We start from the raw sequence: 13,454 nt of genomic DNA, 5'->3' as shown, positions 1-13,454 counted from the left end.
CCACACTCTTTATAAAAAAAAATTAAAAAAGAACGTTAGTATACGTTCTTAATGAAAAAAATGTAAATTTTTTAGAAAAAATTCAAAACTTACCTTTCAAAAGAGTTCCTAAACTTGTTTTCCGGATACACAAAAAATAAAATATTAAAATATTAAAAAAAAATATAAAAAAATAAAATTTGATATGTTACGATCCGGATGAATCCGTGATCCATCAATCCGATCCATGATTAATTTTATCTATCATCAATGATCATCCGGATAATCCTTATGGATTTTGGATTCATGATGCCGGCCCGAATTATAATTCCAAAAAAGGAAATAACGTTATACAAATCCAAAAAAGGAAAGGATCGTACATAGCTTAAATATCAAATTTGATCAACCATGTTTGAATAAGAAAAGAAAAAAAAAGGAAGGGATTTTTTATGACAAAATACGATGTTATTATAATTATTGTGCCTTTTTTTTATGTGAAAAAAAAAAAAATCAGGAATTCGAACTTGCTTGTATGTAGAAAGAAAAAAGAATAATAATGACATCTATTTTATGCTTAATAAATCGCGTGACAGTAAACGAATCCGTTGGATTCAACTGAAATATTAGCGGATGATACAAATGAATTCCGCTGGATTGACGGATTAACCTTGATCCGGATCTTAACACTATGCATAAATTGAATAAGTTTAGACAAGGTATCTTTAATGAAAAAACACCGGCCGTTTATCCAATCAACAAAAATTAATGAATATACAACCCTGAAGAAGGTAATGGAGGTGATTAATGAGTTGAAAAAAGAAGAAAGGAGCTGCCAGAAGATAAGAATGAAAAAGTAGAAAAGGAAGTTGAGGCGAAGAAAATTAGGATGGTTGGAGCGTGGTTAGCGGGATTGAATGTGATGGATAATAATAATAATAAAATACCAACGCGAGAAGAGTTCCAAGAATAGAATCTGATAAATGCAAGCTGTTTGACAAGAATTCCATAAGGAAGGGAGAGGAAGACAAAAATGTGTAAAATAAGCATGCTAGGTTAGATAAAAAAATAATCATATAGATATAGAAATTGATAAAGTAGTTTAGAGCATATTACAGATAGTACCGTGCCGCGCTGCACATCCCCATGTCGGGTATTTTATTAGATATAAAAAAATTTTTCTAGACTCGGGTATAATTCAATTTTTTTCATGGGTATTTTGTATAAGACCCGGGTACAAATCGGATATTTTATTTTGTGTCACAAATTTCATATGTTCCACTATCAACCAATAAACGATCAATAAATAAATCAACTTAAATATGATAGTATAACTCTAATATTTAGCATTTATTTATTATTAGACTTTTAACATATTTACTATAACAAAATTAGTACGAATACAAAATTCAAATAAAATTTGCAATTTGATATACCGGCATTACTAATTCCAATCTTGAAGCACATTACGGTTTTCATTTTTGTTATAATAATCATCATCTGATTCACATCCGCTATTATCACTATCATCCGATCCATTATCATCTGGTTCATAATCACTATTGCTACTTTCTTCATGAATTTCATCATTTGCTTCAATTCCTCTCCCTTTATTATTTATTTTTTGTACTTTATTAAAATTAAATATTAAATCATCTTCCGTCCCATCCATCGCATTTGAAACACCACAACATTTAAATGAACGTATAATCAAATTGGTATCAATTGCATCCCAACTTTCTTTTACCCAATTTGCTACAAGTGAGTACGATGGTCTTTTAATTTTTCCAGATGGGGTATATTCTTTAATAGCTTCATTCATCCAGTGATCATAAAGATGTCGCATCTAATTTTATTAAAATAATATTAATTTTATATTAACAGAGAAAATTTGATGAATGAAATTTACCTTAGCTTTAAAAGATTTATTTAATGATACATCAATTGGTTGTAAACGAGAAGTTAATCCACCTGGAATAATAGCCAAATCAGTATTTTTTCTATGAAATCGACGTTTTATAGCATCAGTTTTGTGTACAGAAAAAGAATCTAACACTAAAAGAGATCTTGGGTTGCTGCCTTGTTTTGCACGTTGTGTCCAAATATTTTCTATCCACCAGGTCATCTCTTCTTCATTCATCCAACCATTGGGATTAGCACGAACAATTACTCCATCAGGAAAATCCTCTCGCGGAATATTTACAAGGTTGAAAATAATTACTGGCGGCAATTTTTCACCATTAGCCATACAAGCTAAAACAACAGTAAAATTTGCGCGTTCGTGCCCAGTAGATAAAATAGCAACAGATTTTGTACCACGATGTTCAAGTGTTGTGTTGCTTGGTAAATTAAATGCCATAGGCGTTTCATCCATATTTGCAATTAAAGATAATGGATATTGGTGCTCTGTTCTACGAAAAAGGACATAAGATAAAAATTGATTTTGTTGCTCAATGTAATCATCTGGAAGTCGTCGAGCAATTGTTGTTTTTTTTCTATTGACTAAATTATTACGGTACATAAAACCATCAACCCAATTCTGTGAAAACTTCGCCTCTCTTATATCTGGATACACTCTTTGATATAATGGTTTTTTGGCTAAAGAGCATGCTTTTGCCTGAATCATATAACGCGAAATTGTTTTCAATTGCCTTCGTGAATCTCTAAACCATTCTATTAATTCAGTTTCGAGCTGTTGGTATTTTGGACGCGCACCTTTAACAAGTTTTTGAATATAGGGAGCTACTATCATAAGTTGATCCTTATTTTTCAACCAGTCACGAAGTTGTTTTGGTTCAATCTCAAATTTAGCTGCTGTTGATCGTTTGCTATAACCTTGCTCATAATATGCGATTACCATCAACTTCTCTCTTGCTGACCATTGACGTCTCTTTTTTTGTGAAATTTTGGCACGGCGAGCTCTAACATTTCCACGAACCATAGTGTCTTAATAAAAATTTTTAAATAATAAAGTCTTTAAATATATATAGACTTTCAAGATATTGATTGATAAATATTTTTTTAAAGTTTATTTGAAACAAATTATCTGTAAAAAATTACTAGAAAAAAGATGTGATAAAGAAATAATTGTAAGACGCGAAAAATTAGTTGCTAATTCTAATATGCTATTTTATGTAAATTGGTAAAATAATCTTCATTCTTCAAGTGAATAAAATCCTATAAAAACATTTTCTAATTTTATCAGTTGCCAGATCGGTAATTAATGAATGTGCTGTTTGGTAATAAAGGATAATTTCCAGTGACCTACTTATAAAATATACTGTTTAATTTGATGTAATATTACAATTTTCCCAAACATATAATATTGCAATCTCTCAATCTCTCAAATGATGTACTATTATTAGATATGATATTCAGGAGAAAATTGCTTAACTTGGACGATACAATAATAAAGAAACACAATCATCCTGGGAAAATTTTCTTAATAAAATAAAAGTCGCATAATGTTATTACTTTCATAAAAATAAACGTCAAGATATATAATAAAATTGCGTCGTACCAATATGATATGTTACTATAAAATTAGGATGATGATTTGTACTCATTTCACAAAATACCCTCATGATATAATAATATCCCCTTATAATATCACAATACTCAAATGAGTTTAATAAAAAATTTTAAAAAAAAATTTGAAAAAAAATAAAGATCGCCGATCTGCCGAACTGTCCAATCGGGCTTCGGACGAGTTAAGAAAACGAACTGTTAATCGTTCGTCAAATAAGAGCGATTAAAAAAAATTAACTCACCAAAATTTCACATCCAAGAGCCGAAAGAGCAACCTAAAAAAAAATAAAAAATAGTCTAAAAAATGTTTGTAAGGATTTTCAACAGAAAGTATGAGAAGTGGGAAAGGAGGAAAATTAATTTAAAGTGGCTTTGCTCTTCAATAGTAAATTTAACATGGCGCAATACAGAAAAACATGGCAATAATTACTTTTATACACATCCTTTACTTCACCCTCATTTTGAAATTATTAATTTAAAGTGGCTTTGCTCTTCAACAGTAAACTTTGACATCAATAACATGGCGCAATACAGATCAGCTCCCGCTTCTAAAAATAGATTTTATTTGTCACTACCATCACACCCTTCGCGTTTCTGTAATCCATAAAGTAATCTGAAAGACGTTTTTTTGTTAGTCAAAATCCTATTTGTCGCACCCTTGATGTTGTTTCACGTGATCACTGGTTGGGATGTGTTTAATTAGTAAAACCTATTAAAAATATAATCTTAAAGTACTTTGAAATACGTACTTTTATAGAAAAATTCCCTTATATAAACACTGAGAAGGAGAAGAAAAAATTTCTTCCAAAAAAATTAACAAACAACTGAGAAATTAAAAATTATAAATCACACTATACATTTATTGTTGATTTTCGCCTTGACTTTTGCTTTAGCGAGTAAATAATCACATCTTTTAAAAAAAAATTTCTCTTTTTATTAATATTAATTACTAAATGAATTGTTAATAATAATTTGATTTCATTACTGGCATAGATGCAGCACCACAAGGAGATTATAAACGTGATGTGGACATAGGTGATGGACGGGGTTTTATAAACGTGAAACAATAAACGTGATGCGGACGCAGCAGTTTTAGGACGGGATGAGTTTAAACGTGATCCAGGTTTACCCATGCATGATGTAGTGGTGACCGATGTAAAAAACAATTTGTGTTTACCTTTACAATAGATATGCAAATTTTAATGAGAAATAAGAAATATTATTGTAGTCGTTTTTTTTTTTTGTAAAAAAATTTATTCATTTCAAAGTTGCCACTATTATTAGCAATCCACTTCATTTGGTAAACATTTTAATAAAAAAGCTTATTGTGATAAACTCGATTATTTATAATAGGAAATTTATTCGAAATTATATTTTACCGATCGTGGTCTTTTGGATGTAAATATATATTGAATGAGCCAGAAGCATAGATTAAAAACCAGATTGTGACACAAAATATCCCATCCCACTTACTCGATTAGAGTTGAGCTCGATCATATTATCAGTTTTCTTAAATTAAGTGCGTATTGGATCTATCCTTTAACTATCAAGCATTTTCATTTTATTCTTTTTATCAGTAACTGAACTTGATGCAATGATAAACACATAATAAATAAATCAATTGAGAAAGTTAAATTATATATATTTGTAACTTATGAATTTTTTTTTAAAAAAAAATAATAAATAAAAGGTACCAAATTTTATATTGTTGACGATATATCTATGATTATTGTTTAATGGCACGCTGTTTGTTCAACCCAAAATATCACTATATCAGTATCATCAGTATATTATATCAGCACCTTTTGAATCTGCATAATCTGCATGAATTTAAGGAATTATTTTGCTAATAACGCTAAATGTCTAAACCTTTTTAAGGAATCGTTTAATATTTATAAACTATTTCTAGCATAGATCCTTTTTTGTAACTTTTTTAAAAACTGCGTAATTTTTTTTTTAACGTAAAATTTTTCTCAACGCTTAAAAATATTTTTTATGGAGTGAGTTGTAAAATTTTTTATTTTTTTTTTATTTTTTGTCATAATTATTTCTAATCTATTTTGAGCAAGTTGATACCCTTGTTTAGCAGATTTCTCGTACCAATAAATTGCTTGATTTATATCCTTTTCAATTCCCTTTCCATATTCATACATATCAGCAAGATTATATTGAGCAAAACTATTTCCTAAATTTGCCGCCTGCTGATATAATTCAAAAGCTCGGCCATAATCTTTATTAACGCCATCTCCATTAAAATACATAAGGCCAAGATTATTTTGAGCATTCAAATATCCTAAATTTGCCGCCTGCTGATATAATTCAAATGCTTTTTGTTCATTAATACTAATTCCAATTCCATTATTATAAAAATAACCACACTTAAATAATCCCAATCTGTTACCCTTATTAGCTATTTTTTCATAATATTCGAAAGCTAATTTTTTATCTTTTACAGTTCCACGACCATATTCATAACATAATCCAACATAATATTGCGCTAATGTGTGATTTTGTTCTGATGCTTTAATGAATAAATTAAACGCTTTCTTTTTATCTTCACTTGTTTCAATTCCTAAATAATTAAAACATCCAAGTAAAAATATGGAATCTGAATTATTTTGATTAATTAATAACCAATCATGGATTTCTTGTGAATTTATATTATTATTATTAAAATAATCAAGAATAAATTCGCTTACTATTGAACTTTTTCCTTCATTATTTAATTTGAAAATATAATTTACTATTTCACTAACTATTTTGCTCAAATTTTTTTCAGATGTAATATTTTCATTGGTTAATGATGTATATACTATATCCTTTGTATTCATTTTATCAAAATTTTCAATAATTTGAGACATTTCCCCATGTAATGAATTGTTAATATTTGAAGTATCAATATTGATTAGATTAAAATTTTGTTCATCTGTTGATATTGATTGAAGATTTAATTCCGTTTGATGATTTTCTGTTGTTTTCGTTATAATTTCTTTTATTCTTTCTAATACTTGATTTATAGTTGGACGATTGTCTGGTTCATTATCCCAACATTCTAAAAAACATAATAATATATTATAAATAAATTTTAAATTATAATTAATGAGTGTTCATACATACCAGTATAAATTTTAATATAATTTTCAGGCGTATTAAGAATGGGTTCTTCTCTACGACCTTGTGAAATTTCTAAAGCTAAATCAATATCGTACTCTTCAGTAGCAAAGGGTGGTTGACCACTAGATAATTCCCAAAATAACACACCAACACTATAAATGTCACTTTTTTCACTTAATGAACATATTTGATTTGAGTTTTTATTTTTTTTTCGTCCACGAAATCTTTTTGGATCGACGTATGGAACACATCCAAAAAATTTAGTTTTTGTGTTGGACGATGATTCGATTCTTTTTGACAACCCGAAGTCGGACAGTTTGATAATATTTTGATGAACCAATACATTACCGGAGTGCTATTAAATTAGTATGACGTTAAAAATATGAAAAAAAAAATAACAATAATTATTTTATTATTTAATAAAATGAATTACCAAATCACGATGCACTATTCTTTCATTATGTAAGCACGATACGGCGCTAGTTAATTGATACGCTAAGTTATATTTGTCGTTCCAAGTAAGATTATTGAAGTTTTCCTTTAAATAATTTTTGAGAGTACCAGAATCAGCATACTCCATTACTAACAAATAATTTTTCGATTGAACATTTTGATATTCTAATGATGAATAAAGGAATTAATCATTTTCTAATAAATTATATATTTGCAAAGTTAAATAAAATTTTAACTATTATTATAATTAAATTTATATAATACCTGGCTCAAATAGTGCAACGCCATAGAACTTAATAATATTATTATGAAATTGTATATCACGTTGAAGCTTGAGCTGGAATATAATCGGATATTTATAAAAATAAATTTAATACATACAGTATATTATTAATATTAAAATGACAATAGTATACTTATTTCATAATTTATACATACCTCATGAACAATTTCTTTTGCAATTACGTCATCAACATTGAAAAAGGATTTTAACGCTAAACATTGGTCTGAATTTTTCCAATTTGCACGATAAACTTTTCCAAATCCTCCGGTACCAATTTTTTGAACATTACTAAAATATTTATGTTCATAAAGTCTAAAATATTCCTTAGAAATGGCCTCTTCAATCCAATTGATACATTCATTTGTATTTTCGGTGTTTTGCATTTTGATATTATTGGTCGTAAAGTAATAATCGAAAGAAGAATTTTATTTAATTTTATTTAATTTTTTTCATTATATAATAAATTTTTGGTAATGTCGTACAGTCACAAAAGGTTGTACAAAAAAAGCCACATAACATGCTGCGGTGATCCACTTTTCTTAACCAATTAATCAATTTTCAAAGAACAAATTTTTATACATTATTTTATTTTAGAAACAGTTAATAATGCGACATTTTGTTAAAGATAATTTTATTTAATGCACACTTCAGTCTGTCAATATAACAATAAGATTTTCTTTACGTGAGAACATAAAATAACAATATAAGAGTGGATTGACGTCATATGGGCGGATTTGGCTCACTTGATGATCGACATTCCGATAGCCCATATGTATTGACCTGAATTAAAGTTTCTCATACATTAATCAGTTATAGCAAATTAAGAAAAATTGACCGTTTTATTAAACTAATATTCAAATTAATGGCTTGTCTTTCAGATGTGATTAATTAGTGGACCAAAAAAAATTAATGCAATTTTGATTAATATTATTATTGTAACAATAATTACTTTATTATATGTTTAGAATATTGAGATTTTTTTACGTATTGTAACTTGTAAGCACAATAGTTCAGATTCTATAAATTGAAATGTTCAAATAATTTGATACGTGCGTAAAACTTTTTATTTTCATATAGATAATTTAAACATAGAAATAATTATGTTCCTAATTTTCACTTATTATTTTTGAAATTCATAAAACCAAACGCAGTAAATTAAAGAATGTGTATTTGATTTATGCAGCTTAATCGTTCGTTTTGAACTTGCGGTTATACCGTACTTATTTGCAAATTAAAATCTACCATATTATTTATAACTAAATTTTTTTTATTAAAAAATTAATAACATACAGTGTACCGCCCTCAAATTCTTCTATGTGAGATATAAAATATTTAAGATTGTAGACTATAAAGATAATAAAGAATTTTTATAATAATCACAATTCAATTGAAAATTGCAAGCTTTTAGTTTTTATACAAATTAATAATATTGGAATCTTGGAAGAAATTACAAGATTCCTTTTGATCTAAAGAAAATAAGAAATGTTAGTCTATTTTTACACTTAATTGGCAAGATTCAGTTTCTTAATAGCACTTCTAGTATTTTCTCTTATTATATTGCCTTTTCAGAATAAACTATATTCCCATACCATATTTTCAAACAATATATAACATGAATTTTCGCTCATTCTTCCTAATTTTGCTAGAACAATCTGCAATTGTTACAATTGTGACTGTGATTTTTCTAATTTAATTTTGATATTATTTTTTTTTATGAACTTACTAATCCATTTCCACATTACATTCCAAATTCTTCTAATATTCCGTCTCTTTTGATTTCCAATAATTATATAATTATGTGTTAAATGCTACCTATATTCATTAACAATACTTCACGGTAACCATATTGAACATGTCTGATTTATAATCAATATAATTAAATATTTTATTTTATATAACTAAAATTTACTACAACTTATGATAGAGAAACCAAGAAAAAAAAATTAACAAATGTACAAAAAAAACTAAATTAAAAAGAGATTTATCTTTCGGTTTGAACTGAAGGAATCAAAAAAAAAGAAATGATTAAAAAAATTATTGAACCAAAGAATTAAAAACAAAAAAAAATATTTTCGGTATCGAACTAAGAAACTGGATATAAAAAAATAATCAAACCAATTTTTTATTATTAAAAAAATCCAAAAAATTATATTATATCTATTGTACTATACCGGTCTATTGATATTAAAAAAAAAATCCGAAAAATTTATTATATTCATTAAAAAAAATCACACCAAAAAAATTATTAACTTAATAAGTCAATTGTCTATTACTTATTAGTGTATTAACTAAATTTACTTATTATACAGTTTGCCGGTCAAATCGTCAAATCGTCGCGTTTCCATGTTACACAATTCAATTTATTTATGCAGAAAATATTGCCAACCTTTTAATACTAGTTATAAGTTATTGTGCTTTGCGTTGTAAGCGTTGATAAATATCAAAATTATTAACCAATGATGGCAGATGATTGGTAAAGATTTGGCCACGTATAACGATATTATTGTGTGACCCATTGTATGGACTTTAGCTTAATTATAGCTTAATTATAGCTTAAACGATAAAAAAGTCTCCCAACCGTTATTGGCTTTCAGTTTTGTTAATGGAACTAAATGTGAAATAACTATTTCAATTTAAAAACTTGATATTGTAGTGGTGGAAAAATTATTAAACGTAATCATTTCACGTCTAATATAGAATAGTGATATTCAAGACTTCAAGTACTAAAATTTGGTAACTATAGAGTAATTATTTAACTTCGCCCAAATTCATATTTTCAACGCAATTTTTAAGTTAATTAAAATAATTTAATAATCCTTTGTAACACAATAATTTGTAACACAATAATCTTTACTTGGTTCGCCCAATTTGTTATACTTTGAGTTTACTATCATGATGTATATTAATTTAAAATTAGTTTTTGATAATTATCAAGTTTAACTGCTTATATTTTATGCTTTTAAAAAATAGTTTCGATAAAATGGACACGGGATGATCTACATAAACGAACTAATAAATTAATCTCACGTGATTCAAAGATAAGAAACTAAAATAATTTAGACGCGCAAAATTTAATTCATTGTTTTAATTTAGTTAATTTTTGTTATACCAGTATGTAAAGAAATTTTGATAGAACAGATTTCACGTGATTTGATTTCCGGTTTAAAGTTTTAAATTTACTGCGGTCCACAATGACGGATTGGTTCTTGATATATTGAGGTCTGGCTGTATAATGATTGATAAATGTTAAATGTTCTTATAAGTCATAATTTTTATTATTACTAAAATGTGTTTATAATTTATATTTCTATTACATACTTTACAATATCTTTATATTGGTACATACTACATAGATCAATTCTATAATAAAGCTTTATACGTTATGATAAATTTTTTTTTTGTTTATAGTAAATTAATTAAATTAAATCTTATGTTATTTTACTAATTGGTTCAGAGTTTACTAATAACATTAACATTCCTGATTTTTCTGATGATATTTTCACGCTCATGTCTTTTTTTTTACTAAAAATCATGATTTTCATGGTGCCATAAAATAACGAAAATAGCTATATAACTGCTATATCACATACCTTTTTTTAAAAAATGAAATCAGTTCACCTTTGAGTTCAGAATGATCAAGAATATCAAGTATTTATTCAACATGTTAATGTTTTGTGTTTGTATCATTTACTTGTACTATAAATTTAAATTAAGTAAAGATTCCTTTATACGTACCACAACTTGAAGAAATTATTATTTTATTTTATTTTTTTAAAAAAAAACTAGAACTCCGTATTTTAAGTTATTAGTTTAAGGTGACCTTAAAATTGTAGCACGTAAGAACTCCTTTATACATACAGTATATACAATTTGTGCATTATACTAGGAAATGGAAACCGTTGGAAGTCTGGAGCGAAAGATTTTGTACAAAAATCCAAATATCTTTAAAAATTCAATTTGTACAAAAATCAGGCGTCCCTAAAAAAAAAAGTGAAAAATGAAAGTTAGAAATGTTTCTTTAAAGTTAAACAAATAAGAAAAGCCCCTCTTCACAATTTACCTTTAAAAGTCCGGCATATACAAAAATCTCGGTTCCCTAAAAAAAATAATAATAAATGAAACGTTAGAAACGTTTCTTTAAAGCAAAACAAATAAAAAAACAACTTACCAGTCCGGCATGTACAAGAAAATCCAGAAACCCTAGAAAAAAAATAAGAAATAAATCAAAAACGTTTCTTTGAAGCCAGTTAAAAAAAATATATACTCACTAGCCAAAACCAAACAAAAAAAAGAGATTATCAGGTAATCATGTTTATCATAAACTTATTTATACTTGTTTATTTACTGCTCATATATCACGTATGCTGATCCAACAATAAATAAAATAGGCACTGTTGATGCATGAATGCACAAATGAGTTGAAATGCTTTTGTTTAATTGTTGCAATATTTAAGATTAGTCAACCAAGACTTAGTTTTATTGTGTGAAGTTCTATTTAAATGAACATAATTCTTATCCAAAAATTGTTACATTATTTTGCATGGAATTTCTAATAATGTAATTATTGGTTTAGTATTTATTTATTAATTGATATTCCCATGGCTTTGGCTTTTCCAATTTTCAGGTATTTTTGAGTTCTAAAAACCTTGTTGATTATATCTTTTAAATGGTTATTAAATTCTAAAGGATTCATCATTATATAAAATGTTGTTATATTTATATATAATATTATGCTTAAAGAAATCATATCTCTAGTTAAATATATTTAATGCACTTTTTGATATTTACATATAAATGTGGTTTAGTTGACTTAGATTTCTAGGTTTTATAAGTTAAAAAATTAGTTTGTAACTAATTATTTAAAATTTTACCTATAAAATAAAAAAATAATTTCATTTGAGACAGCCATGGCCCAGCTCTTATATTTGATGTGCAATCCTTTATTTAATTATTCTTATTTTTTATAGGAATAATAGAACTTGAAAATCATTATTATTGATTATTCTTGATTATTTAAGCCATAAAATTTTATATTAGCCTTCATCAATCTTGTACTTTTACATCTGTTATTGCTTTCAATTCACTTTTTATCTCATCTTTAAATAATTCAAATTTTGACTTGTCACTCCATTATTCTCAATATACAGTAAGTATTCTTTGGATAATTTCATTGCAAAAATTACCATCCAAAACGTACAGTGTCAGTAACCTGATAGAACCATACAAAGTACCAAGCGCATGTTATGAATCGTGCTTGAATTATTTTTTATTGTTACTGATTGATTTAATGTAACTTTGTGTTCACCAAGATAAATAACTGATGTAGCATTTATCTGTTGTTCCTCAGTAGTTGTCAAGAACTCATAAATCTTATTATACATTACAGTAAACATATTTGTGTGATTAGTTTGGGATATATGTTAATATACTGAAATAACAATATTGTTAATTTAATATTCAGAAACAACAATTTGTTCATTTAGCCCACACTTCCAGTGCAATAATTTCACCAGCTTAATTCTAGTTTGGTTATAAAAATACATTTTAATTTACTATTTTTATAGCTTTGACCTCTCTAATGAAAATTTCTTTGTTAATATCTACATAGCTTTCATTAGCTATATTTTCCACAGTGTTGGTATTTGAAAGCAAGTACAGGGGCTTTCATGATAAGAATAAAAAAGTGCATTTAGTAGTTCTACTCATAAAACTGTCATAGCATAATTCAACATTCAGCTCTTTTGTAATGTGAATCCAATTAGATTTATGTCCATGAAATCTACATCAGATAAGAGTAATAGATGATCAAATCTTAAATATCTATAGCTTCTTTTTTAATATATGCTATAATATTGACAAATACATCTTTGATATTAATTTTCATTCTACCAAATTCTATTGAAATAAATAATGATAATAACAAATGATGTGATCTTTTATTTCAATTGCTATAGAAAGCAACACTGTATTTACCTTTGATTTTTTCCTTTTAAATCTTTAAAATAGATTTTCCTTCAACAACTTTACTGGGCCTGTTATATTATCATTGTTTCTATTGTTATTTTTTTTCAATATCTGAGAGACATTTTTTAAGATTTTT

The 13,454-nt window shown here is 26.7% G+C and overlaps 2 protein-coding genes across 2 annotated transcripts; one reads left to right on the top strand and one right to left on the bottom strand.

The window, feature by feature from the left end:
• Positions 1-3,808: 3,808 nt before the first annotated feature.
• On the top strand, positions 3,809-4,838 carry OCT59_007043 (uncharacterized protein; the record flags this gene model as incomplete). Its single annotated transcript, XM_066144600.1, has 3 exons — positions 3,809-4,003; positions 4,334-4,400; positions 4,498-4,838. 3 exons carry the CDS (start codon positions 3,809-3,811, stop codon positions 4,572-4,574), a joined length of 339 nt encoding a protein of 112 aa, XP_065998464.1. The 3' UTR covers positions 4,575-4,838.
• Positions 4,839-5,477: 639 nt separating this feature from the next.
• Positions 5,478-7,737, bottom strand: OCT59_007042 (uncharacterized protein; the record flags this gene model as incomplete). Its single annotated transcript, XM_025324774.1, has 5 exons — positions 5,478-6,556; positions 6,622-6,973; positions 7,052-7,236; positions 7,336-7,408; positions 7,510-7,737. The coding sequence occupies 5 exons, from the start codon at positions 7,735-7,737 to the stop codon at positions 5,478-5,480; spliced, it is 1,917 nt and encodes a 638-aa protein (XP_025184598.1).
• Between the last annotated feature and the right edge of the window lie 5,717 nt (positions 7,738-13,454).

This window comes from Rhizophagus irregularis, chromosome 15 (genome assembly GCF_026210795.1).
Source record: "Rhizophagus irregularis chromosome 15, complete sequence".
NCBI lineage: Eukaryota > Fungi > Glomeromycota > Glomeromycetes > Glomerales > Glomeraceae > Rhizophagus > Rhizophagus irregularis.
This window is presented reverse-complemented; position numbering and strand designations above follow the sequence as displayed.